This window comes from Salvelinus alpinus, chromosome 13 (assembly GCF_045679555.1).
Source record: "Salvelinus alpinus chromosome 13, SLU_Salpinus.1, whole genome shotgun sequence".
Taxonomy (NCBI): Eukaryota; Metazoa; Chordata; class Actinopteri; order Salmoniformes; family Salmonidae; genus Salvelinus; species Salvelinus alpinus.
Genome location: NC_092098.1, coordinates 43,744,704 through 43,768,960, shown reverse-complemented (window position 1 = coordinate 43,768,960; position 24,257 = coordinate 43,744,704). Strand labels below are relative to the sequence as shown.

General features: G+C 47.2%; 1 protein-coding gene across 9 annotated transcripts in view; it reads left to right on the top strand.

Moving 5' to 3' along the window:
• Positions 1–24,257, top strand: part of LOC139537745 (rap guanine nucleotide exchange factor 6-like) — a 184,521-nt gene that overhangs the window by 72,591 nt on the left and 87,673 nt on the right. The window contains exon 1 of one of the 9 annotated variants that reach the window (XM_071339466.1): positions 12,828–13,663. The exons of the other annotated variants lie outside the window; for them this stretch is intronic. Coding sequence (XP_071195567.1) covers positions 13,610–13,663 — 54 coding nt within the window. The 5' untranslated portion in view covers positions 12,828–13,609. Of the gene's footprint in view, positions 1–12,827; positions 13,664–24,257 lie in introns of those variants that run through there. 9 annotated transcript variants of the gene reach the window in all.

Here is a 24,257-nt window from a genome sequence, read left to right as displayed (position 1 = left end):
CTCTCTCTCGTGCCCTCTCCCTCTCTCTCGTGCCCTCTCCCTCTCTCTCGTGCCCTCTCCCTCTCTCTCGTGCCCTCTCCCTCTCTCTCGTGCCCTCTCCCTCTCTCTCGTGCCCTCTCCCTCTCTCTCGTGCCCTCTCCCTCTCTCTCGTGCCCTCTCCCTCTCTCTCGTGCCCTCTCCCTCTCTCTCCCTCTCTCTCGCCCTCTCTCTCGCCCTCTCTCTCGCCCTCTCTCTCGCCCTCTCTCTCGCCCTCTCTCTCGCCCTCTCTCTCGCCCTCTCTCTCGCCCTCTCCCTCTCTCTCGCCCTCTCTCCCTCTCTCTCGCCCTCTCTCCCTCTCTCTCGCCCTCTCTCCCTCTCTCTCGCCCTCTCTCTCTCTCTCTCTCGCCCTCTCTCCCTCTCTCTCGCCCTCTCTCCCTCTCTCTCGCCCTCTCTCCCTCTCTCTCGCCCTCTCTCCCTCTCTCTCGCCCTCTCTCCCTCTCTCTCGCCCTCTCTCTCTCTCGCGCGCCCTCTCTCTCTCTCGCGCCCTCTCTCTCTCTCGCGCCCTCTCTCTCTCTCGCCCTCTCTCTCTCTGTCGCGCCCTCTCTTTCTCTGTCGCGCCCTCTCTTTCTCTGTCGCGCCCTCTCTTTCTCTGTCGCGCCCTCTCTTTCTCTGTCGCGCCCTCTCTTTCTCTGTCGCGCCCTCTCTTTCTCTGTCGCGCCCTCTCTTTCTCTGTCGCGCCCTCTCTTTCTCTGTCGCGCCCTCTCTTTCTCTGTCGCGCCCTCTCTTTCTCTGTCGCGCCCTCTCTTTCTCTGTCGCCCCTCTTTCTCTGTCGCGCCCTCCTTCTCTCTCGCGCCCTCCTTCTCTCTCGCGCCCTCCTTCTCTCTCGCGCCCTCTCTCTCTCACGCCCTCTTCCTCTTTCTCTCTCTCGCGCCCTCTCTCACGCCCACTCTCTGTCACGCCCTCTCTCTCTGTCGCACCCTAGATTGCACACAGGTGGACAATATGTAAGTTTCACATGATCTGACACACATATATATATATATATATATATGTATATATACACCTGTTCTGAAAGGCCCCAGAGTCTGTAACACCACTAAGCAAGGGGCACCACCAAGCAAGCAGCACCATGAAGACCAAGGAGCTCTCCAAACACGTCAGGGACAAAGTTGTGGAGAAGAACAGATCAGGGTTGGGTTATAAAAAAATATCTGAAACTTTGAACATCCCACGGAGCTCCATTTAAATTCATTATCAAAAAATGTAGAATATGGGACCACAACAAACCTGCCAAGAGAGGGCCGCCCACAAACTCACGGACCAGGCAAGGAGGGCATTAATCCGAGAGGCAACAAAGAGACCAAAGATAACCCTGAAGGAGGTGCAGAGCTCCACAGCGGAGATTGGAGTATCTGTCCATAGGACCACTTTTTAAGACGTACAATCCACAGAGCTGTGCTTTACGGAAGAGTGGCCAGAAAAAAGGCATTGCTTAAAGAAAAAATATGCAAACACTTTTGGTGTTTGCGAAAAGGCAGGTGGGAGACTCACCAAACGTATGGAAGCAGGTACTCTGGTCAGATGAGACTTAAATTTTGCTTTTTGGCCATCAAGGAAAATGCTATGTCTGGTGCAAACCCAACACCTCTTATCACCCGAGAATACAATCCCCACAGTGAAGCATGGTGGTGCCAGCATCATGCTGTGGGGATGTTTTTCATCAGCAGGGACTGGGAAACTGGTCAGAATTGAAGGAATGATGGATGGCGCTAAATACAGGGAAATTCTTGAGGGAAACCTGTTTGTCTTCCAGAGATTTGAGACTGGGATGGAGGTTCACCTTCCAGCAGGACAATGACCCTAAGCATACTGCTAAAGCAAGATTGTTGTACACCAGCGGAACCCATCCAACTTGAAGGAGCTGGAACAGTTTTACCTTGAAGAATGGGCAAAAATCAGAGTGGCTAGATGTGCCAAGCTTATAGAGACATACCCCAAGAGACTTGCAGCTGTAATTGTTGCAAAAGGTGGCTCTACAATTATTGACTTTGTGGGGTGAATAGTTATCGAAGCTCAAGTTTTCAGTTTTTTTGTCTTGTTTCACACACACACAAAACATTTGCATCTTCAAAGTGGTAGGCATGTTGTGTAAATCAAATGATACAAACCCCCCAAAAATCCGCTTCAGTAGGTATATTTCACTGGTCATCCCCAAAGCCAACATTTCCTTTGTTCGCCTTTCCTTCCAGTTCTCTGCTGCCAATGACTGGAACGAATTGCAAAAATCACTGAAGCTGGAGACATATGTCCCTCACTAACTTTAAGCATCAGCTGTCAGAGCAGCTTACCGATCATTGCACCTGTACACAGCCAATCTGTAAATAGCACACCCAACTACCTCATCCCCATATTTGTATTTTATCCTCTTGCTCTTTTGCACCCCAGTATCTCTACTTGCACATTCATCATCTGCACATCTATACCTCCAGTATTAATGCTAAATTATAATTATTTTGCCTCTGTGGCCTATTTATTGCCTACCTCCCTACTCTTCTACATTTGCACACACTGTACATAGGTTTTTCTATTGTGTTATTGCCTGTATGTTTGTTTATCCCATGTGTAACTATGTGTTTGTGTCGGACTTCTTTGCTTTATCTTGGCCAGGTCGCAGTTGTAAATGAGAACTTGTTCTCAACTGGCCTACCTGGTTAAATAAAGGTGAAATAAAAGACATTTATAAAAGGAAAGACTCCTGTATCTTTTTAGTGACTGGGTGTAATGATAGACCCACCAAAGTGTTATTAGTAACTTCACCATGCTCAAAGGGATACTCAATGTCTGCTTTTAACTTGTCATTTTACCCATCTACCATACGGTGCCCTTCTTTGTGGCATTGGAAAACCTCCCTGACCTTTTGTAGTTGAATCTGTGTTTGAAATTCTCTGCTCGACTGGGGGACCTTACAAATAATTGTAGGTGTGAGGTATAGAGATGGTAGTCATTCAGAAATCATGTTAAACACTATTATTCCACACAGAGTGAGTCCAAGCAACTTATTATGTGACTTGTTCAGCACATTTTTACTCCTGAACTTATTTAGGCTTGCCATAAGAAATCGTTTGAATACTTATTGACTCAAGACATTTCAGCTTTTCATTTTTTTGTTAATTTGTAAAAATGTCAAAAAACATAATTCCCCTTTGACATTATTTGATATTGTGTGTGTACGCCAGTGACAAAAAATGAATCTAAATGTAATCTATTTAAAATTCAGGGGTGTGAATACTTTATGAAGGCAACTCTTCCGTTGCCATACCATACATGTTGAGGACTTATGGCAAAATCAAACTGGACCATCAGGCTGTGTTGGGTATACCAGACAATAGTGTGTGTGTGACCTGCTGATGACATTGACTGTCATTGATCCTGAAATATGACCCTCCTCCAGGTCAGCCTGCAGAAACCTGGGATGAATTATACTACGATGCATAATGGGATTTAATACGAATGCTGACAAATGAATGATGACTCAGTTGCCCCACTTTATTAGTACATCGGTTGCCTACTAGCCACACACACACTGCCATAGAAGGATATATCACCTCCCTTGGCCTTCAGAACCATGTTCTAAGTGCTTTCCTGGCCGTTCTAAGAGACTATTCCATGGATCATTACATTTCTATGAGACTGGGTCTGGTAACTGGGTCACGAATGTCTCAACTTGGCCTGAATAGAATGACTAGGCTACATTCGTACAGTTGAAGAGTGATGATCACACTTCTGCAAGTCTCTGCTTTGTCTTGGTGCACGACACCCAGCTACAGCTTGCAGCAGAACCAGGTCGCTAGGCTAGTCAATGGCTTGTGATATTTCACTTCCTGTCAGTCTGCAAGACGTTTGCTGCTGGCTGGGCCTCTCTTCTTCTTATCCTTAGCTAGAGTTAGCGTCTACGTGTGGAAACATCCACGGCTAATAGAACGTAGCCTAGCGGCTGAGGTTAGCTTTTAGCGCTTGCAGCTAGTCAGTTATTGGCTGATCATCAGGTCTCAGCTGATATTGCCTACTGTGTGCATTTGAGTCTCATGATCATCAGACTGTGAGTTGATCAGCCAGTAGAGATGCGTAAGTGCTGGCTGGCTGCGTCACATAGAGGGCCTTTGTCTGTCCTGATCCCAGAGATCATTTACACATCTCCTCCCCCAGCCAGGTTCTGTAGGTCATGAGGATATTGGGATGTCTCATGATGACTTCATGCTGTAAAGGGATGATTGCTGACTTGTTGTTGTCACGGAGACCCTCGTCATCTTCTAGAGGTGAACTTGATGTCCTCTGTCTTGTCCCATTTCTGTCCTTGTCTGCTATGTGACGTGTTGTGTGATACACATCCACTAACCTGTTTCTCTTGTTATCCCATCTCATCCTATTAGCACATTTGACCATGACGGTCTTGATGTGCCCCACTGTCAGAGCTGAACTGCCTGCGGGGTGAGGGATAGAGCCGGGTTGTGTGGTGGTCAGGGGAGATGCTTCTCAGCCCACCAACCACCACCTCTAACCCCCCAGCCCCAGCACACCAGGCTAACATAACACATCAGCCTGCATTAATGTACCATGATACAAACAGTACAAGGCTTTTAACACAGCTGTAATCAACTGCTCTGATATACCACAATAAGAACACAGCAGCTCTAACAAAACCACTGTAATCAGGCCAGGCATGCCGACTACCAGTGTATATACAAGTGTAAGCCCTGGAGAGAGAATGTGTTGTGAAACATGTGAGAAGCAGCATAGTCTCCTGTACTGTACCCGGCCATGGGGAGTGCATCTAGGACCTGGAAATATAGCGCAGGCAACAGTCCAGGCAAGACTTCATCTAAATGTTAACATCGTTCATTCTGTGCTGAGTGTACCACTGCTGCTGCCTCTGGAGCTAATTTGAGGGATTACGTCATCAAAGCTAGGATGACAACCTTGCTGAACACCCCCCCCCCCCCCTTCCCTCCTCCTCCTCCCTTCCCCCAGCTCCAGGGGAGGCTCATATTTTCATCCCAGTGCTATGGAGCTGGGCTTTTTTGCAGAAGCCAGGCAGGGACTTTACCCTGGGGCTTCAGGGATCACCGGTCCCATACATGCTTGCTAGTAGCAGCCCCCACCCTCTCCTCCTGCACCCTCACATACAAGCAGCACATTCCCTCCAGGCCTCCTCCCCTCTATCTCTGCTCTCTTCCCTCTCTTCTCCCTGCCCCTCACCTCCCCATCCTCTCTTCTCCCTGCCCCTCACCTCCCCATTCTCTCTTCTCCCTGCCCCTCACCTCCCCATCCTCTCTTCTCCCTGCCCCTCACCTCCCCATCCTCTCTTCTCCCTGCCCCTCACCTCCCCATCCTCTCTTCTCCCTGCCCCTCACCTCCCCATCCTCTCTTCTCCCTGCCCCTCACCTCCCCATCCTCTCTTCTCCCTGCCCCTCACCTCCCCATCCTCTCTTCTCCCTGCCCCTCACCTCCCCATCCTCTCTTCTCCCTGCCCCTCACCTCCCCATCCTCTCTTCTCCCTGCCCCTCACCTCCCCATCCTCTCTTCTCCCTGCCCCTCACCTCCCCATCCTCTCTTCTCCCTGCCCCTCACCTCCCCATCCTCTCTTCTCCCTGCCCCTCACCTCCCCATCCTCTCTTCTCTGGCTGAATCCCAAATCACGCCCTCCTCCTCACCCCTCCAGTTGTATGTTCAGGTGCACCTCCACTATATGCACAAGTGTCCCAAAGCTGAGGGAGTGAGAATGAAGGAGGGTGTAGTGGCTAATTTGACCCTCCAATAGCCACTTTGACCGAATCGGCTCCACTGCTGGCTTCAGAGCGAAGTTGTATCCCATAATGCACTGCGTTATGTTTTTGTTTTGAGCCACCTGTATTCGTTTGACTGATTGACACATGTAACCCAAGTGTTTAGATCTTCTAAAACAACGTGGAATTTCCTCATTTGAATTTCATGCTTGTTTTATTATTTAAATGTGAATTGCATTTGTTTTTTTGATTCCCCTTGCACAGTGCAATCCAGGAGAATACAGCACAGTACAGATCAACACAACACAGCACAGTAAGGTACAGGACAGCACAGTAAGGTACAGGACAGCACAGCCCAGAACAGTGGTCTGCTGGAACTCTTTGTGGCTCTGTGGGTAGTGGAGCAGAAAAGCATTGTTACGGCCAAGTACAAACCATTTAATGTGGCCTGTTCAAACAGAAGGATTATTGGCTGTCTGAACTCTCAAGGGTGGGATTATATTTTATAATATGGGTTATATAAAGAGCAATATACCAAAGGCAACATGTTTCATTCTGTTTGGTTAAGATATGTTGATTTGATCCCCTCACCACTCTGTCACCCTCAGAGTTTCATCAGCAACGCATGATAACAGAGGGTCCTCCAGTGAGTTGCTAGGGGTGAGGGTCCTCCAGTGAGTTGCTAGGGGTGAGGGTCCTCCAGTGAGTTGCTAGGGGTGAGGGTCCTCCAGTGAGTTGCTAGGGGTGAGGGTCCTCCGGTGAGTTGCTAGGGGTGAGGGTCCTCCGGTGAGTTGCTAGGGGTGAGGGTCCTCCGGTGAGTTGCTAGGGGTGAGGGTCCTCCGGTGAGTTGCTAGGGGTGAGGGTCCTCCGGTGAGTTGCTAGGGGTGAGGGTCCTCCGGTGAGTTGCTAGGGGTGAGGGTCCTCCGGTGAGTTGCTAGGGGTGAGGGTCCTCCGGTGAGTTGCTAGGGGTGAGGGTCCTCCGGTGAGTTGCTAGGGGTGAGGGTCCTCCGGTGAGTTGCTAGGGGTGAGGGTCCTCCGGTGAGTTGCTAGGGGTGAGGGGCTGGTTTGGAAGTCCCGCTAAGCCCTCCAGAGTCATCAAACGAGAAAAAGGACAATCTAGGAACAAGGTGGAATCCTATGACACAGGCTCCATTGCCCGCCACATGTGGCAGGGGCTCCAGTCATCATGGATTACAAAGGAAGACCCAACCATGATCTGCCCAACGATGCCTCTCTACCAGAAGAACTCAATGCATTTGATTATGCACGCTTTGACAAAAACAACACCGAGCCATACATGGGGGCCCCCGCCGACCCTTGGGTCTGGGTGATCTCACTCTCCGAGGCTGACGTGAGTAAGCTTTTTAATCAGGTCAAGGGGAGGGGATGAGAGGGTAGCTGAGGGTATTCCAGGTTCACAGATCAGCTGGCAGGCATGCCGGATAATATTCCAGGGCGCGTTCTCAGAGCAGCTGGCGGGCATGCCGGATAATATTCCAGGGCGCGTTCTCAGATCAGCTGGCAGGCATGCCGGATAATATTCCAGGGCGCGTTCTCAGATCAGCTGGCGGGCATGCCGGATAATATTCCAGGGCGCGTTCTCAGATCAGCTGGCGGGCATGCCGGATAATATTCCAGGGCGCGTTCTCAGATCAGCTGGCGGGCATGCCGGATAATATTCCAGGGCGCGTTCTCAGATCAGCTGGCGGGCATGCCGGATAATATTCCAGGGCGCGTTCTCAGATCAGCTGGCGGGCATGCCGGATAATATTCCAGGGCGCGTTCTCAGATCAGCTGGCGGGCATGCCGGATAATATTCCAGGGCGCGTTCTCAGAGCAGCTGGCGGGCATGCCGGATAATATTCCAGGGCGCGTTCTCAGAGCAGCTGGCGGGCATGCCGGATAATATTCCAGGGCGCGTTCTCAGAGCATGCGCATAACAGCTGGCGGGCGAATTCATGGTCATTTTCAACCTCTCCTTTTTCCAGCACATTGTAAATATGGTATTGGCACTGACCCTGTATATATGTTAGCTTACTTTCATGTTCTTATTTCTTTTTTTCATGTTTTTTTTCTTCTACTTTATTTTTTTTTAGTACTACTGATATTGATTACTGCATTGTTGGGAAATAGTTTGCAAGAAAGGCATTTCACTGTACCTGTGCACGTGATAATAACTTAACTTGAATTCAGCCTCCCTCTCTTGTTGCTCCTTCCTCTCTTCTCTCCCTGCCCACTTATCTCCCCCTCTCAGCTACCCTCTCATCCCCTCCCCTCTCTCATCTCCCCCTCTCAGCTACCCTCTCATCCCCTCTCTCTCTCTCTCTCTCTCATCTCCCCCTCTCAGCTACCCTCTCATCCCCTCTCTCTTTCTCTCTCTCTCTCTCTCTCTCATCTCCCCCTCTCAGCTACCCTCTCATCCCCTCTCTCTCTCTCTCATCTCCCCCTCTCAGCTACCCTCTCATCCTCTCTCTCTCTCTCTCATCTCCCCCTCTCAGCTACCCTCTCATCCTCTCTCTCTCTCTCTCATCTCCCCCTCTCAGCTACCCTCTCATCCCCTCTCTCTCTCTCTCATCTCCCCCTCTCAGCTACCCTCTCATCCCCTCTCTCTCTCTCTCATCTCCCCCTCTCAGCTACCCTCTCATCCCCTCTCTCTCTCTCTCATCTCCCCCTCTCAGCTACCCTCTCATCCCCTCTCTCTCTCTCTCATCTCCCCCTCTCAGCTACCCTCTCATCCCCTCTCTCTCTCTCTCATCTCCCCCTCTCAGCTACCCTCTCATCCCCTCTCTCTCTCTCTCTCATCTCCCCCTCTCAGCTACCCTCTCATCCCCTCTCTCTCTCTCTCTCATCTCCCCCTCTCAGCTACCCTCTCATCCCCTCTCTCTCTCTCTCATCTCCCCCTCTCAGCTACCCTCTCATCCCCTCTCTCTCTCTCTCATCTCCCCCTCTCAGCTACCCTCTCATCCCCTCTCTCTCTCTCTCATCTCCCCCTCTCAGCTACCCTCTCATCCCCTCTCTCTCTCTCATCTCCCCCTCTCAGCTACCCTCTCATCCCCCCTCTCTCTCTCTCATCTCCCCCTCTCAGCTACCCTCTCATCCCCCCTCTCTCTCTCTCATCTCCCCCTCTCAGCTACCCTCTCATCCCCTCTCTCTCTCTCTCTCTCTCATCTCCCCTCTCAGCTACCCTCTCATCCCCTCTCTCTCTCTCTCATCTCCCCCTCTCAGCTACCCTCTCATCCTCTCTCTCTCTCTCTCATCTCCCCCTCTCAGCTACCCTCTCATCCTCTCTCTCTCTCTCTCATCTCCCCCTCTCAGCTACCCTCTCATCCCCTCTCTCTCTCATCTCCCCCTCTCAGCTACCCTCTCATCCCCTCTCTCTCTCTCATCTCCCCCTCTCAGCTACCCTCTCATCCCCTCTCTCTCTCTCATCTCCCCCTCTCAGCTACCCTCTCATCCCCTCTCTCATCTCCCCCTCTCAGCTACCCTCTCATCCCCTCTCTCATCTCCCCCTCTCAGCTACCCTCTCATCCCCTCCCCTCTCTCTCTCATCTCCCCCTCTCAGCTACCCTCTCATCCCCTCCCCTCTCTCTCTCATCTCCCCCTCTCAGTTACCCTCTCCTCCCCCCTCTCGTGTCTCTCTCGCTTGTTCGCTCGCTCTCTCGTGCTTTTGCTCTGTCTTTCTCCTTCCTCCTACAGGTACTGGGTAGGAAGGGAAGGTCCCAGACCTGTACACAGTATAGTACAATACAGTATAGCCCCTCCCAGAACAGTGTTCTGCTGGAGTTCTGTGTGTTGCATTGTGACGGCCAAGTACAAGATGATGGAGTCATCATCCATTAATATGGCCTGTTTAAGCAGAAGGATTATTGGCAGTCTGGACTCTCAAGGGTGGGATTATACTGTATAATATGAGTTATATAATGAGGAATAGACCAGAGGCAACCTGTTTCATGTTAAACACCATTTATTGGAATAGCAGCATTCTGTGTTCACTGTGGTGGGGGTGGTATTTGAGGGGAAGATTACATGGGGAGAATCAATTGTTTTCATCATTATTTTTGCCTTTTATGAAATAGGCAGTGTGCCAAAATATATGCAAATGAGTGGTGGAAAAATAAAAATAGGTTGGAATATGTAAAGCACTACCCCCAACCACAGACATATACACACACACACACAAGCCAAGCAGTTTGTGTGTGTGATTGTTCATTGCTCACTGAGACATCCTATGGCTTAGGGATACCGAGTGATTCCGTCTCGCCTCTGTCACTCTCCTAACCACTGCAGGGAGAATGACCCACGTGTGCGATTTCCCCACACACACATTTTAAGCCCCCATTAGAATTCCTATCTGAGTGTTGTTGATCGGAGCAGGGTTGGACATTGTACGGTGTACTGTATATACGCTTCCTTCCTGGTTGTCAGTACTGTACATGCTCTAATGAAGTGTACAGAAGCCAGCAGCACTGTCTGTAGTTAGAGACCACTTGTTTGACTGCGGTACCCTGATGTCTGGCCTGTTGAATGATGCAAACATGTCTTCAGGGTGCTGCTTGCCTGCGTTGGCAGTTTGACCTTTTACCCCATGGAAATGTTGTATTTTCATTATCTTGGCCATGTTCGTTGTGAAAACAGGCCTATCTCTTCCCATGTCTGTCTGATTGAAGTGTAGTCACAAAGTTAGCTTCACTGTTTGTAATCTTGGTCTTGTGGTTAAACTTTCTCGCATGCGCACACACACACACACACACACACACACACACACACACACACACACACACACACACACACACACACACACACACACACACACACACACACACACACAGAGGAAGCACATCCTGCCTGATGTATGTCCGCTTACTCTCTCACTTCCTTGTCTACCTGAGAAACAAAGCTGCTGTTGTTGATGCAACAAGTAGAATCCATCATGAGAAAAGGCTGTGATATAGTGTGCTGCTCAGTAGAGCATTTAGACAGCTGATGACTGAACCTGTGTGTTGGTTTGGGAGGATTTGAGAGATGAAGAGATGTTCATAAGCAAGCATTCCTCAAGGTTCCTCTGGCTGTTGAAGAAGGAATTTAGCCATGTGCAGAGCCTCCCCCTCTGTTTGTGTTCTGAGTCCGGGTTTGTAAAACAGAGGATTGTAGAGGTGTGTTTGTGACTTCTATTAAATGTTGAAGGGAGCTGCAGCTGACTCTCACACTCTCTCCCTTGTATACCAACCTGGAATCCATTACATGAGAAGTCCTTTTATTCCTGCTGAGAGGCCAGGGGCACTGTGTCTCTCTCTCTCTCTCGCTCTATCTCTGTGTCTCTCTCCACTTTATCTCTGTGTCTCTCTCCACTTTATCTCTGTGTCTCTCTCCTCTTTATCTCTGTGTCTCTCTCCTCTTTATCTCTGTGTCTCTCTCCTCTTTATCTCTGTGTCTCTCTCCTCTTTATCTCTGTGTCTCTCTCCTCTTTATCTCTGTGTCTCTCTCCTCTTTATCTCTGTGTCTCTCTCCTCTTTATCTCTGTGTCTCTCTCCTCTTTATCTCTGTGTCTCTCTCCTCTTTATCTCTGTGTCTCTCTCCTCTTTATCTCTGTGTCTCTCTCCTCTTTATCTCTGTGTCTCTCTCCTCTTTATCTCTGTGTCTCTCTCCTCTTTATCTCTGTGTCTCTCTCCTCTTTATCTCTGTGTCTCTCTCCTCTTTATCTCTGTGTCTCTCTCCTCTTTATCTCTGTGTATCTCTGTGTGTCTCTCTCTCTCGCTCTCTCGCTCTCTCGCTCTCTGTATCTCGCTCTCCTATGGACAGCGCTTCCAGGGAGGCTCCATGTGCTGGCCTGCTATTGGCTGCTCGCTAAAATAATGATGTCATCCTTTAGCAGCACGCGGTAGCGTGTGGGGCGTGGAGCCGAGTGGAGAAACATGCTTCAGTTTCCCCCCTCTTCATAACAGTGGTGCAGAGAGAGAAGACATCCCCTTCTGTCCGCTGAGCAACACTGACACATTACTCAACAGCAGATTTGATCAGAGGAGCTTCTCTCTGCTTTAGTAAAGGCTGTATGTAAGGTGAGGCTGCCATGCTCCTCTATAGCCACACCAGAGGAATTCAGAAGTCTTAGAGAGTCAACATTATTTCTGGTTTCACATCCCCATCCCTCACTGCTGGCCTGCCCCGTACAGAGTAGTAGTTGTTTTGGTCTGGGTTTCTTTGTAACAGAGAAAGGGTTTGGACCTCTTATTTTCAGTACATTTCTCAGATCTTAGTTTGGTGCTGCAGGTCTCTGTCCCAGGTGTTATTCATTGGGCTTTAATAATGCAATTGGATCTTGTGCTATAAATCAAAGCCATCGACACAATTTCAAATTCTATTTCACAACCAGGCACAATTGGAGCTTTTGTGAAAGGGAAGACATTAGCATATTTCCCATGCAGAACCGTGCAGATGACATGCTGTGATTTATGCTTTTTCCTTTGTTATTTATGCATTTATTTAAAGGGACGGCAGTGACTGAATACACAAAGCTTTATGTGGCTGCTTGATCAGTAAAGATGCTCCCTCCCCTCTCTCAACTGTCTTTCTCTCTCCCTCTGTCACTCTCTTTTTCTCTGTCACTCCTGTCTTTCTCACCCTACCTCTCTCCGCTCCCTCTAGACAGCCAATCGGTCTAATGCAGTTTCCCCCAGCACTCTCTCTCCCCTCCGTCTCTCCTCTCCTCCCTCCATCGCTCTCTCCTCTCCTCTCCTCTCCTCTCCTCCCTCCCTCCCTCCCTCCCTCCCTCCCTCCCTCCCTCCCTCCCTCCCTCCCTCCCTCCCTCCCTCCCTCCCTCCCTCCCTCCCTCCCTCCCTCCCTCCCTCCCATCGTGCTCTCCTCCCTTCCATCGCGCTCTCCTCCCTTCCATCGCTCTCTCCTCCCCCCTCCCTTCCATTGCTCCATTGCCCTGCACAGGTGATGTCATTATTTTTCAGCCGGGCTCTCCCTCCCTCCCTCCCTCCCTCCCTCCCTCCCTCCCTCCCTCCCTCCCTCCCTCCCTCCCTCCCTATTAGTTGTTGACGTTGGCCTGGGTCTATGCACTCTGAGCTGGGGAGCGGGAAGCAGTCTGGCCCCTCTGGAGATGGACAAGCATGCACACTGCTGGAGCGCTATAGAGGGAGAGAGAGGGGGAGGAGGAGGAGAGCTGCAGTGAGCCAGGCTGTGTGAGGAGGAACACTGAGCGGAGCGCAGGCTGACTGACTGGAAGTCCTGCTAGAGGTCTCTCTCTGGGACTTGACAGCACTGGAGAATAGGCTGTCTGCCACTGTTACAAACAGGTTAAAAAGAAGAACACTGCCAGGGACTTTAAACTCTGAGGCGAACAATATCTCTGAGGACTTTCTCAACACTTTGACTTCTCTCTAAGGGCATCCTACAGTGGTGGAGTTCACAGCACAACTGAATTTGAGCAAGTTTGCAGGATCACTGATCATGGAGGCTGTGGCTTTGCAACCTGCTTTGTCTTCAGGATTTTCTGCTTTCAGCACTCTGGAGCTGCTGAATGAACAAGCTTTTCTGCAATGAGTCGGTCTTCCTCCAGCTTTTTAAATGCATTTTTTGATTTTTATGGGGAGTTCACAAGTGATCCTCTGAAAGCTTCTCTCGCCATCGGCTTCTTGATTGACATCTGATAGTCACTGCCAGAACCTAAATGAACAATAACAAAGTGACATTTAATGTCTGAGGATGTTTGGACAACATTGAGGATTGATCTCTTTCAGGGCAATTTCCTTTAGTCCCTTGGGAAGAATCCTCAATCTGATCGGCGTCGTCTTTCCTTTTCCTTTAGGTGTTGAAAGGGGAAACTTTCCCTCCCTGCTCTGGAAATGGCTTTCCTCGTCCGTTGCTATGCCAACTGCTTGCAGCCGTGGTCCTCCAAAGTAAGCGATGTGGTAATCCTTTCTGTGGCCAGCGCACTGTGCAGGGTGATGCCCTGTGCAGGGTGATGCCCTGTGCAGGGTGATGCCCTGTGCAGGGTGATGCCCTGTGTTGGGTGATGCCCTGTGTTGGGTGATGCCCTGTGCTGGGTGTTGCCCTGTGCTGGGTGTTGCCCTGTGCTGGGTGATGCCCTGTGTTGGGTGTTGCCCTGTGTTGGGTGATGCCCTGTGTTGGGTGTTGCCCTGTGCTGGGTGATGCCCTGTGCTGGGTGTTGCCCTGTGTTGGGTGATGCCCTGTGCTGGGTGTTGCCCTATGTTGGGTGTTGCCCTGTGTTGGGTGTTGCCCTGTGCTGGGTGATGCCCTGTGCTGGGTGTTGCCCTGTGATGGGTGATGCCCTGTGCTGGGTGTTGCCCTGTGCTGGGTGTTGCCCTGTGTTGGGTGTTGCCCTGGGCTGGGTGATGCCCTGTGCTGGGTGATGCCCTGTGCTGGGTGATGCCCTGTGCTGGGTGTTGGCCTGTGTTGGGTGATGCCCTGTGCTGGGTGATGCCCTGTGCTGGGTGATGCCCTGTGCTGGGTGATGCCCTGTGCTGGGTGATGCCCTGTGCTGGGTGATGCCCTGTGCTGGGTGATGCCCTGTGCTGGGTGATGCCCTGTGCTGGGTGTTGCCCTGTGTTGGGTGTTGCCCTGTGCTGGGTGATGCCCTGTGCTGGGTGATGCCCTGTGCTGGGTGATGCCCTGTGCTGGGTGATGCCCTGTGCTGGGTGATGCCCTGTGCTGGGTGATGCCCTGTGCTGGGTGTTGCCCTGTGCTGGGTGTTGCCCTGTGTTGGGTGTTGCCCTGTGCTGGGTGATGCCCTGTGCTGGGTGATGCCCTGTGTTTGGGTGTGAACCTTACAGCCCCCGTTAAACCACTGTTTGGATCATTTCATCATGCATGCTTTGCTGTAAATTCGGATGCATAATTTGGACTATATTGGACGTATATTTATTAATTGAACATTCATAATTCACAATGCATTCTGCATTATTTGTACCGAGCGACAGGTTTGTGTGGTAGAACACAATGTATGAACGAGTAGTTTTCCCTGGTATGAATGATGAAATAACTCTTTGCACTGCTTGATGAAGCTGAATTCACAGCATGAAGGGGGAATGAGTGTGTATGGCTCAGTCACGCTGCTGGTTGGGCTGTGCTGGACAGGTGGGGTCTCCCCTTACTTGACTGTCAGATTGACTGTTTTGTCCACCTGAGCTGCGGAACATATGGCTGGCTCTATCTTGTGGTAGGCCCTCAAACAGAGGCACTGAGGCGTCCTGACAGACTGCCTGTTAAATCAATGTGTTGCCATGGGACCAGACATCTTCGTGTTGAGAGCTTCCAAGATGTTTGTCTGAATTATGGGAAGTGAGGTGTCTTGATTAGTAGGGATGTAATGATTCACCGATACGCATCGGTCCCCGCTTTTTCAATAATTTACAAAAATTTGTTGGTCACACCAGCAAGGAAGAGGTGACGTGACACACCAGCAAGGAAGAGGTGACGTGACACACCAGCAAGGAAGAGGTGACGTGACACACCAGCAAGGAAGAGGTGAAGTGAGCGGGACAACTGGCCCTAACTGGTTCTTCTCCAGCAGGTGTTTATTTAAAAAAATGTTGCTCACCAAGCAAGGAGTTTTGTTGAATTTGGTTAACAAAAAATGTAGTGGCTTATTTGATCGAATGTAAGTTGTGTAGTGCTTAGGTTGTTACGCGTGTACTCATAATTAAGACATCCAGGCAACTTTGAGAAAAAAACACTAAGAGTTGTGCCTGTTACTCACATGTATCTGCCCTCACATTGTCCCACCTGATCTTGCCTCCTCCCGACTGCCGTCTAGACTGAGTATGTTTTCACTCCAACCCTATTCCTGGATAGCTACCGTCCTGTAGGTTTTCACTCCAACCCTGTTCCTGGAGAGATACCCTCCTGTAGGGTTTTACTTCTTTGGGACTGGGGGGCAGTAATGAGTAGCTTGGATAAAAAGGTGCCCAGAGTAAACTGCCTGCTACTCAGGCCTAGAAGCTAGAATATGCCTATAATTAGTCGATTTGGATAGAAAACACTCTGGCTGGCAGAGGTTTATGATAAAAACATCCTAAAGATTGATTCTATACTTCGTTTTACATGTTTCTACGAACTGTAATATGACTTTTCGTCTGAACTTTCACCTGGACTTGCCCGCGCCTCCTGAGTTTGGATTTGTGGAATTTTAGATCCACTTCTCCTTAATGCAACCGCTGTGTCAGATTTCAAAAAAACTTTACGGAAAAAGCACACCATGCAATAATCTGAGTACAGCGCTCAGAGCCCAAACAAGCCATACAGATATCCGCCATGTTGTGGAGTCAACAGAAGTCAGAAATAGCATTATAAATATTCACTTACCTTTGATGATCTTCATCAGAATGCACTCCCAGGAATCCTAGTTCCACAATAAATGTTTGTTTTGTTCGATAAAGTCCATCATTTATGTCCAAAAACCTCCTTTTTGTTCGCGCGTTTAGTTCCAAAATTGAAATTGATGACGTGCAGGCCAGACGAAAAGTCAAACAGTTCCGTTACAGTTCGTAGAAACATGTCAAACGATGTATAGAATCAATCTTTAGGATGTTTTTAACATAAATCTTCAATAATCTTTCAACCGGAGAATTCCTTTGTCTGTAGAAATGCGATGGAACGCAGCTAACTCTCACGGGGAGTTAGCTGCCTGAGTGAGCCCGTGGCACTCTGCCAGACGCATGACTCAATCAGCTCTCATTCCCACATCCTTCTCAGTAGAAGCATCAAACAATGTTCTAAAGACTGTTGACATCTAGTGGAAGCCTTGGGAAGTGCAATATGACCCCATAGACGCTGTATATTGGATAGGCAAACCTACAAACCTCAGATTTCCCACTTCCTGGTTGGATTTTTTTCTCAGGTTTTAGCCTGCCATATGAGTTCTGTTATACTCACAGACATCATTCAAACAGTTTTAGAAACTTCAGAGTGTTTTCTATCCAAATCTACTAATAATATGCATATCCTAGGATCTGGGCCTGAGTAGCAGGCAGTTTACTCTGGGCACCTTATTCATCCAAGCTACTCAATACTGCCCCCAGCCATAAGAAGTTAACCCACTGTTCCTAGGCCGTCATTGTAAATAAGAATTTGTTCTTAACTTACTTGCCTAGTTAAATAAAGGTTAAATAAAAATTTTAATTGCCCTGCTCTGACACTTCTATGACAGGAGACAAAACCTCTTCATCCATAGTTGAGCCCTGTGTAGTCCCGTGTATAATCCTCTGTATGAGAGCACCATGAGATGAGAAGCAGCCTGTTTAAAGACGGGTCTAGTGAGAATTGTTTGCCGCCCGTCGGTGATGAGATGAGCAGACCTCTGAAATGTTAATGAGGTTTCCCATGAAGCCCATCAGCTCAAGTACCAGACTGACTGAAGCTACAGTATGGTCGGAAATAGCGTTGTCATCATAACTTGTGTTGTGCCGAGCTAATCCTATTCATTCGTGTCTACTTTTTGAAGAGAGCGTTTCTGACGCTCACTTGTTGGCCGTCCAGACTATTTACTCCCATTTCTTTTGATGTACAGTTATATGGCTTGGAATGTTTATGTTCTGCCTTTTTGGTTTTCATCTTAACAAGAGGTTCACTGCCAGTATGAAATCCTTCTCATCAGTTATGTTTGTGGACAGAGCTGGACTTCAGGACTATTGACTGCTGAACAACTCATGAGTTGGTGTTGAATATTGATGTTGAGAACCATGCCTTAATGAATATTCAAACACTTTGGAATAAGATTAACAAGTGGGCGACTCTGATTCACTCTGGAACGGAAGCTTGGCAACAGATGACAGAATTCTAAATATGGGCCACTACTCTCCCTGTCTGGAACCCTATGAACCTCCCTGGAGCCGGTCTCCTCCCTCTGTGTCACTGTGAATTCCTGGTTCTGACTGGCTCTGGCTTTAGTTTGTTTTGATGGGCCTGAGAGAGACCAGAGTCACTGGTAGTACACTATATAGGGAATAGGGTGTCATTTGGATGTAAATTTGTCTGTGTAAGTGAACTTCCAGGCAGGGTTCTTAATGGAACCCAGAGCACATTAGAGTTTTTAGAATCCATCCATTCTCCCCTGTTGACTGCTCTGGTCTGGGATCAGGACAGGTGTCAAGGGTTTGCTAACTTTAAGGCTTGTTGCCTTGTTCTGTTCTGCTGTGTTGATTTTTATTAGCTCGTTGGCCGCTGTCTTTCCTTCCCTCAGGGGAGAGTGCTTCCCTGCTCAAGTGTAGGGCGCTTAGTCTTGCTACCTCAGCAATCAATGGGGTTGCAGAACTTTGGCATAATCAGTGTGGATTGATTACCTTTGAATAGTAATGGAGGCGGAGGGGAGAAAAAGCTGCAGTGAAATGGATCCAGGGGCAGGGCAGTCAGGCAGGGGGAGGGTGTCCTGTCGACAGGCTCTGCTGGTGGGGTAACTGTCTCTCAGCCCAGCCTCTAGCTCTCACTAGATATGGAGCTTCTCATCCAAGCATCTTTTATCATTAGGATGGATGGAGTCAGATTTAAAGCATTTTATCATATCCAAAGTATTATTTGAATGTGTACTAGGTAGGAAAAGATGAGGGGGGGAAATATTGGCAATCAACATGTAAAAAATCTATACATATCTTTGTTGCTGTGATGCATTGTCCTTGGAAGATTGTTAAATACTAGTTTCGTTTAACAGTAATGGGGCTCTATTTCATCATTTTAGATAACATTGCAGTTCTTTGTGAAGCTGCAATGGGTAAAAGATAGGCCTAATTCACACATTTGATTACATAAAAAAAAAAAAATGTCATTTGGTATTACTGGATGCACACAAGGGGCGCTATTTCTAAATACTCACTCACAAATAACGCACAAAACTATTTTGGCAACCGGGATCTTGGTCCAGGAGGGGATTGAATGTCTGCTGTAACCAAGAAGCTTGATCTTGACATCTAGCCACGTAGCTAGCAAATTAGCTAACCAAATGCATAGCTGGAGCCCTTGGCTGGATGTCATTTATTTGACACGTCTTAGATTTCTTATAGTTATGCTTAACTTAAGCAGTGGCGTAGCACGCACCCCCGCAGCCAACGAAACGTTATTGAAATCATACCGTATGTGTATTTCGAAATACCCCGGTATATCGCCCAAACCTACTACCTTTCTACTGACCTCCCTCCCTCCTTCCCCTCCCTACCTACAGTGCCTTCAGAAAGAGTTCACACCTCTTGACTTATTCCACATTTTGTTGTTACAAAGTGGAATAAAAAAATGAAACATTTTAGAATAAGGCTTTAACCTTTAGGGGCCACGGGTGCCGCTAGCGGCACTCCTCCCACATTCCATTGAAAAGGCAGAGCGGCAAATTCAAAAAATACATTTTTTTAAAATATTTAACTTTCACACATTAACAAGTCCAATACAGCATATGAAAGGCAGACATCTTGTGAATCTAGCCAACATGTCCGATTTTTAAAATGTTTTACAGGGAAGACAAAATATGTAAATCTATTAGCTAACCACCTTAGCAAAAGACACCACTTTCTAACACCAATCAGTTTTTACGTCCATCACCAGCTATCACTAATTCGACCAAATGAAGATATATATAGCCACTAACCAAGAAACAACTTCATAAGATGACAGTCTGATAACATATTTATTGTATAGCATATGTTTTTTTTTTTTTAAATGTGCATATTTATGGTATAAATCATAAATTACATTTCAGCTACAATCAGAAAGCAGCCATAACACACCAACATCAAATACCTAATTACTCCTCATAAAACATTTCTGAGAAATACATACTGTGCAGCAATTGAAAAACAGGATTCTTGTGATTCCAGACAATATTTCCGATTTATTAAATGTTTTACATCGAAAACTAAATGTAGCGCTAAATTAGCATAGCCACGCCAGACAGACACACTTGGGCGCGCGCGACCAGTTGACATGCACGACAGATATATGAAATAACATTATAAATTTGGTCTTACTTTGGCTGATCTTTCATCAGAATGTTGATCAAGTTGTCCTTAGTCCAGAAGAGTCGTTCAATCCATTCAGAATGGCAACTTTCCATCTTCATTTAGCAGGGGTACTAGTCGAGTGGCACGGATCTCTCCAACGTAAACAAAGTAAACATTACGGAACACGGCAAAACTCCCCAAAAAATTCAAATAATCTGATTAAACTATATTGAAAAAACATACATTACGATGACATGGTCTCATTTATCAAATCAAATCCGAGCTGGAGATAGTTCACATCCGAAACGGCAGCAAAACAAAACATGATATCTCTCCCAAGTCGCGCGCTTCTGACTTCCTGAAATTGACGGTCACGTCAAAGAAATAGGTCTTATTTCACGTCAGAACAAGATAAACGCAAGATTTCTCCTCTGACGTCCTCTTGACACCCAGAGGAAGGCGTACGAGGTGTGTTTCGGGTCATAGGTGGCATGACCATGTATAGGCAGAGCGTTGAAGCGAGCATAAACATCTTGCATTTTACTTCCTGGTCGGGGAAAGTGCTGCCAAAGGACTTGTGTTCCACTCAGAGAAAAAATTAAAACGGTTTTAGAAACTAGAGACTCTTTTCTATCCAATAGTATTAACAATATGCATATTGTAAGAGCAAAAATTGATTAAGAGGCCGTTTGAAAATTTGCACATATTTTCCAGTTTTTCCAATACGCCCCCTATAGCCCAAACAGGTTTTAACGTAATGTAGAAAGAGGGAAAGGGTCTGAATACTAAATGCACCGTAACTGTAACTTGTAGGTCACTCAGGAACATCCACTGTCTTCTTGGTAAGCAACTCCAGTGTAGATTTGGCCTTGTGTTTTAGGTTATTGTCCTGCTGCAAAGGGAATTAATCTCCCAGTGTCTGGTGGGAAGTAGAGTTGAAAGGCGGGAACACGGTTACCAAGATTTACTGCCCAAAACCACTCCCTTTTCCCAGGATAAATAACTGCGAGGATCCGGTAAATTATTCATATGAACAGCATGATGTGAAATGGAACTGTTAAATATTATGCAATGTCTAAATGTGTCTTCTCTAAGGCCGTCTCTCTGCTTTCTGCGTGATCAAGCATCAACGCTCAGGGTGGTGACATGCAGCTAATTTCAGTATGGAGCGCAGTTCACAATGCATGTAGACCTATCATCTATCTCAGGGTAAAAAAAATTCTGTATTCTGTATTTGCTGCAGCATAGCCTATGCTACAGTAATATAAGGACCAAATGTGCGTCTAATTTATGTCTTCATCTGACTTTTGGGGGTCACCTTTTTTTGTTGTTGCTGTTGTCTTAATTCAGATGCAGAGTTTTACGCGTGAGCGCTCTCTCGCAGTCTTTCTCAATTCCATTAAAATTGCATCCAAAATAGATCATCCTGTTCAAGATTGATGTAGGCATAAACAGTACCAGTCAAAAGTTTGGACATACATACTGATTCAAGTGTTTTTCTTTATTTCTACGATTTTCTACATTGTAGAATAAGAGTGACGACATCAAAACTATGATATAACACATAAGGAATCATGTAGTAACCAAAAAAGTGGTTACAAATCAAAATATATTTTCTATTTGAGATTATTCAAAGTAGCCACCCTTTGCCTTGCTTTTGCACACTCTTGGCATTCTCTCAACCAGCTTCGCCTGGAATGCTTTTCCAACAGTCTTGAAGCAGTTCCTACATATGCTGAGCACTGGTTGGCTGCTTTTCCTTCACTCTGCGGTTCAACATATCCCAAACCATCTCAATTGGGTTGAGGTCTGGTGATTGTGGAGGCCAGGTCATCTGATGCAGCATTCCATCACTCTCCTTCTTGGTCAAATAGCCCTTACACAGCCTGGAGGTGTGTTGGGTCATTGTCCTGTTGAAAATCAAATGATAGTCCCACTAAGCGCAAAACAGATGGGATGGCGTATCGCTGCTGAATGCTGTGGTAGCAATGCTAGTTAAGTCTGCCTTGAATTCTAAATAAATAACCAACCATGTCACCAGGAAAGCACCATCACACCTCCTCCTCCGTGCTTCACGGTGGGAACCACACATGCAGAGATCATCCGTTCACCTACTCTGTGTCTCACAAAGACACAGCGGTTGGAACCAAAAATCTCAAATTTGGACTCATCTGACCAAAGGACAGATTTCCACTGGTCTAATGTCCTTTGCTTGTGTTTCTTGGCCCAAGTAAGGCTCTTCTTATTGGTGTCATTTTGTAGTTGTTTCTTTGCAGCAATTTGGGTTGGTATACAGAAGATGGTAAAATACCAACTCCATACTATGGCAAGAACAGCTCAAATACGCAAAAAGAAATGACAGTTCATTACTTTATGACATGAAGGTCAGTCAATCCGGAACATTTCAAGAACTTTGAAAGTTTCTTCAAGTGCAGTCGCAAAAACCATCAAGCGCTATGACGAAACTGGCTCTCTTGAGGACCGCCACAGGAAAGGAAGACCCAGAGTTGCCTCTAATGCATAGGATAAGTTCATTAGAGTTAACTACACCTAAGATTGCAGCCCAAATAAATGCTTCACAGAGTTGAAGTAACATACAAATCTCAACATCAACTGTTCATAGGTGAATGCTGCAGCTGTACATAGTTCATCGGTATATAGCCCACCCAATTTACCTACCTCACCCCCATACTGCTTTTATTTATTTACTTTTCTGCTCTTTTGCACACCAGTATCTCTACTTGCACATGATCATCTGATGATTTATCACTCCAGTGTTAATCTGCTAAATTGTAATTATTCGATTTATTGCCTACCTCCTCATGCCTTTTGCACACATTGTATATACAGTGGGGAGAACAAGTATTTGATACACTGCCGATTTTGCAGGTTTTCCTACTTACAAAGCATGTAGAGGTCTGTAATTTTTATCATAGGTACACTTCAACTATGAGAGACGGAATCTAAAACAAAAATCCAGAAAATCACATTGTATGATTTTTAAGTAATTAATTTGCATTTTATTGCATGACATAAGTATTTGATACATCAGAAAAGCAGAACTTAATATTTGGTACAGAAACCTTTGTTTGCAATTACAGAGATCATACGTTTCCTGTAGTTCTTGACTAGGTTTGCACACACTGCAGCAGGGATTTTGGCCCACTCCTCCCTACAGATCTTCTCCAGATCCTTCAGGTTTCGGGGCTGTCGCTGGGCAATACGGACTTTCAGCTCCCGCCAAAGATTTTCTATTGGGTTCAGGTCTGGAGACTGGCTAGGCCACTCCAGGACCTTGAGATGCTTCTTACGGAGCCACTCCTTAGTTGCCATGGCTGTGTGCTTCGTGTCGTTGTCATGCTGGAAGACCCAGCCACGACCCATCTTCAATGCTCTTACTGAGGGAAGGAGGTTGTTGGCCAAGATCTCGCAATACATGGCCCCATCCATCCTCCCCTCAATACGGTGCAGTCGTCCTGTCCCCTTTGCAGAAAAGCATCCCCAAAGAATGATGTTTCCACCTCCATGCTTCACGGTTGGGATGGTGTTCTTGGGGTTGTACTCATACTTCTTCTTCCTCCAAACACGGCGAGTGGAGTTAGACCAAAAAGCTATATTTTTGTCTCATCAGACCACATGACCTTCTCCCATTCCTCCTCTGGATCATCCAGATGGTCATTGGCAAACTTCAGACGGGCCTGGACATGCACTGGCTTAAGCAGGGGGACCTTGCGTGCGCTGTAGGATTTTAATCCATGACGGCGTAGTGTGTTACTAATGGTTTTCTTTGAGACTGTGGTCCCAGCTCTCTTCAGGTCATTGACCAGGTCCTGCCGTGTAGTTCTGGGCTGATCCCTCACCTTCCTCATGATCATTGATGCCCCACGAGGTGAAATCTTGCATGGAGCCCCAGACCGAGGGTGATTGACCGTCATCTTGAACTTCTTCCATTTTCTAATAATTGCGCCAACAGTTGTTTCCTTCTCACCAAGCTGCTTGCCTATTGTCCTGTAGCCCATCCCAGCCTTGTGCAGGTCTACAATTTTATCCCTGATGTCCTTACACAGCTCTCTGGTCTTGGCTATTGTGGAGAGGTTGGAATCTGTTTGATTGAGTGTGTGGACAGGTGTCTTTTATACAGGTAACGAGTTCAAACAGGTGCAGTTAATACAGGTAATGAGTGGAGAACAGGAGGGCTTCTTAAAGAAAAACTAACAGGTCTGTGAGAGCCGGAATTCTTACTGGTTGGTAGGTGATCAAATACTTATGTCATGCAATAAAATGCAAATTAATTATTTAAAAATCATACAATGTGATTTTCTGGATTTTTGTTTTAGATTCCGTCTCTCACAGTTGAAGTGTACCTATGATAAAAATGACAGACCTCTACATGCTTTGTAAGTAGGAAAACCTGCAAAATCGGCAGTGTATCAAATACTTGTTCTCCCCACTGTATATTCTCTTTTTTTCTACCATGTTATTGACTTGTTTATTGTTTACTCCATGTGTAACTCTGTGTTGTTGTCTGTTCACACTGCTATGCTTTATCTTG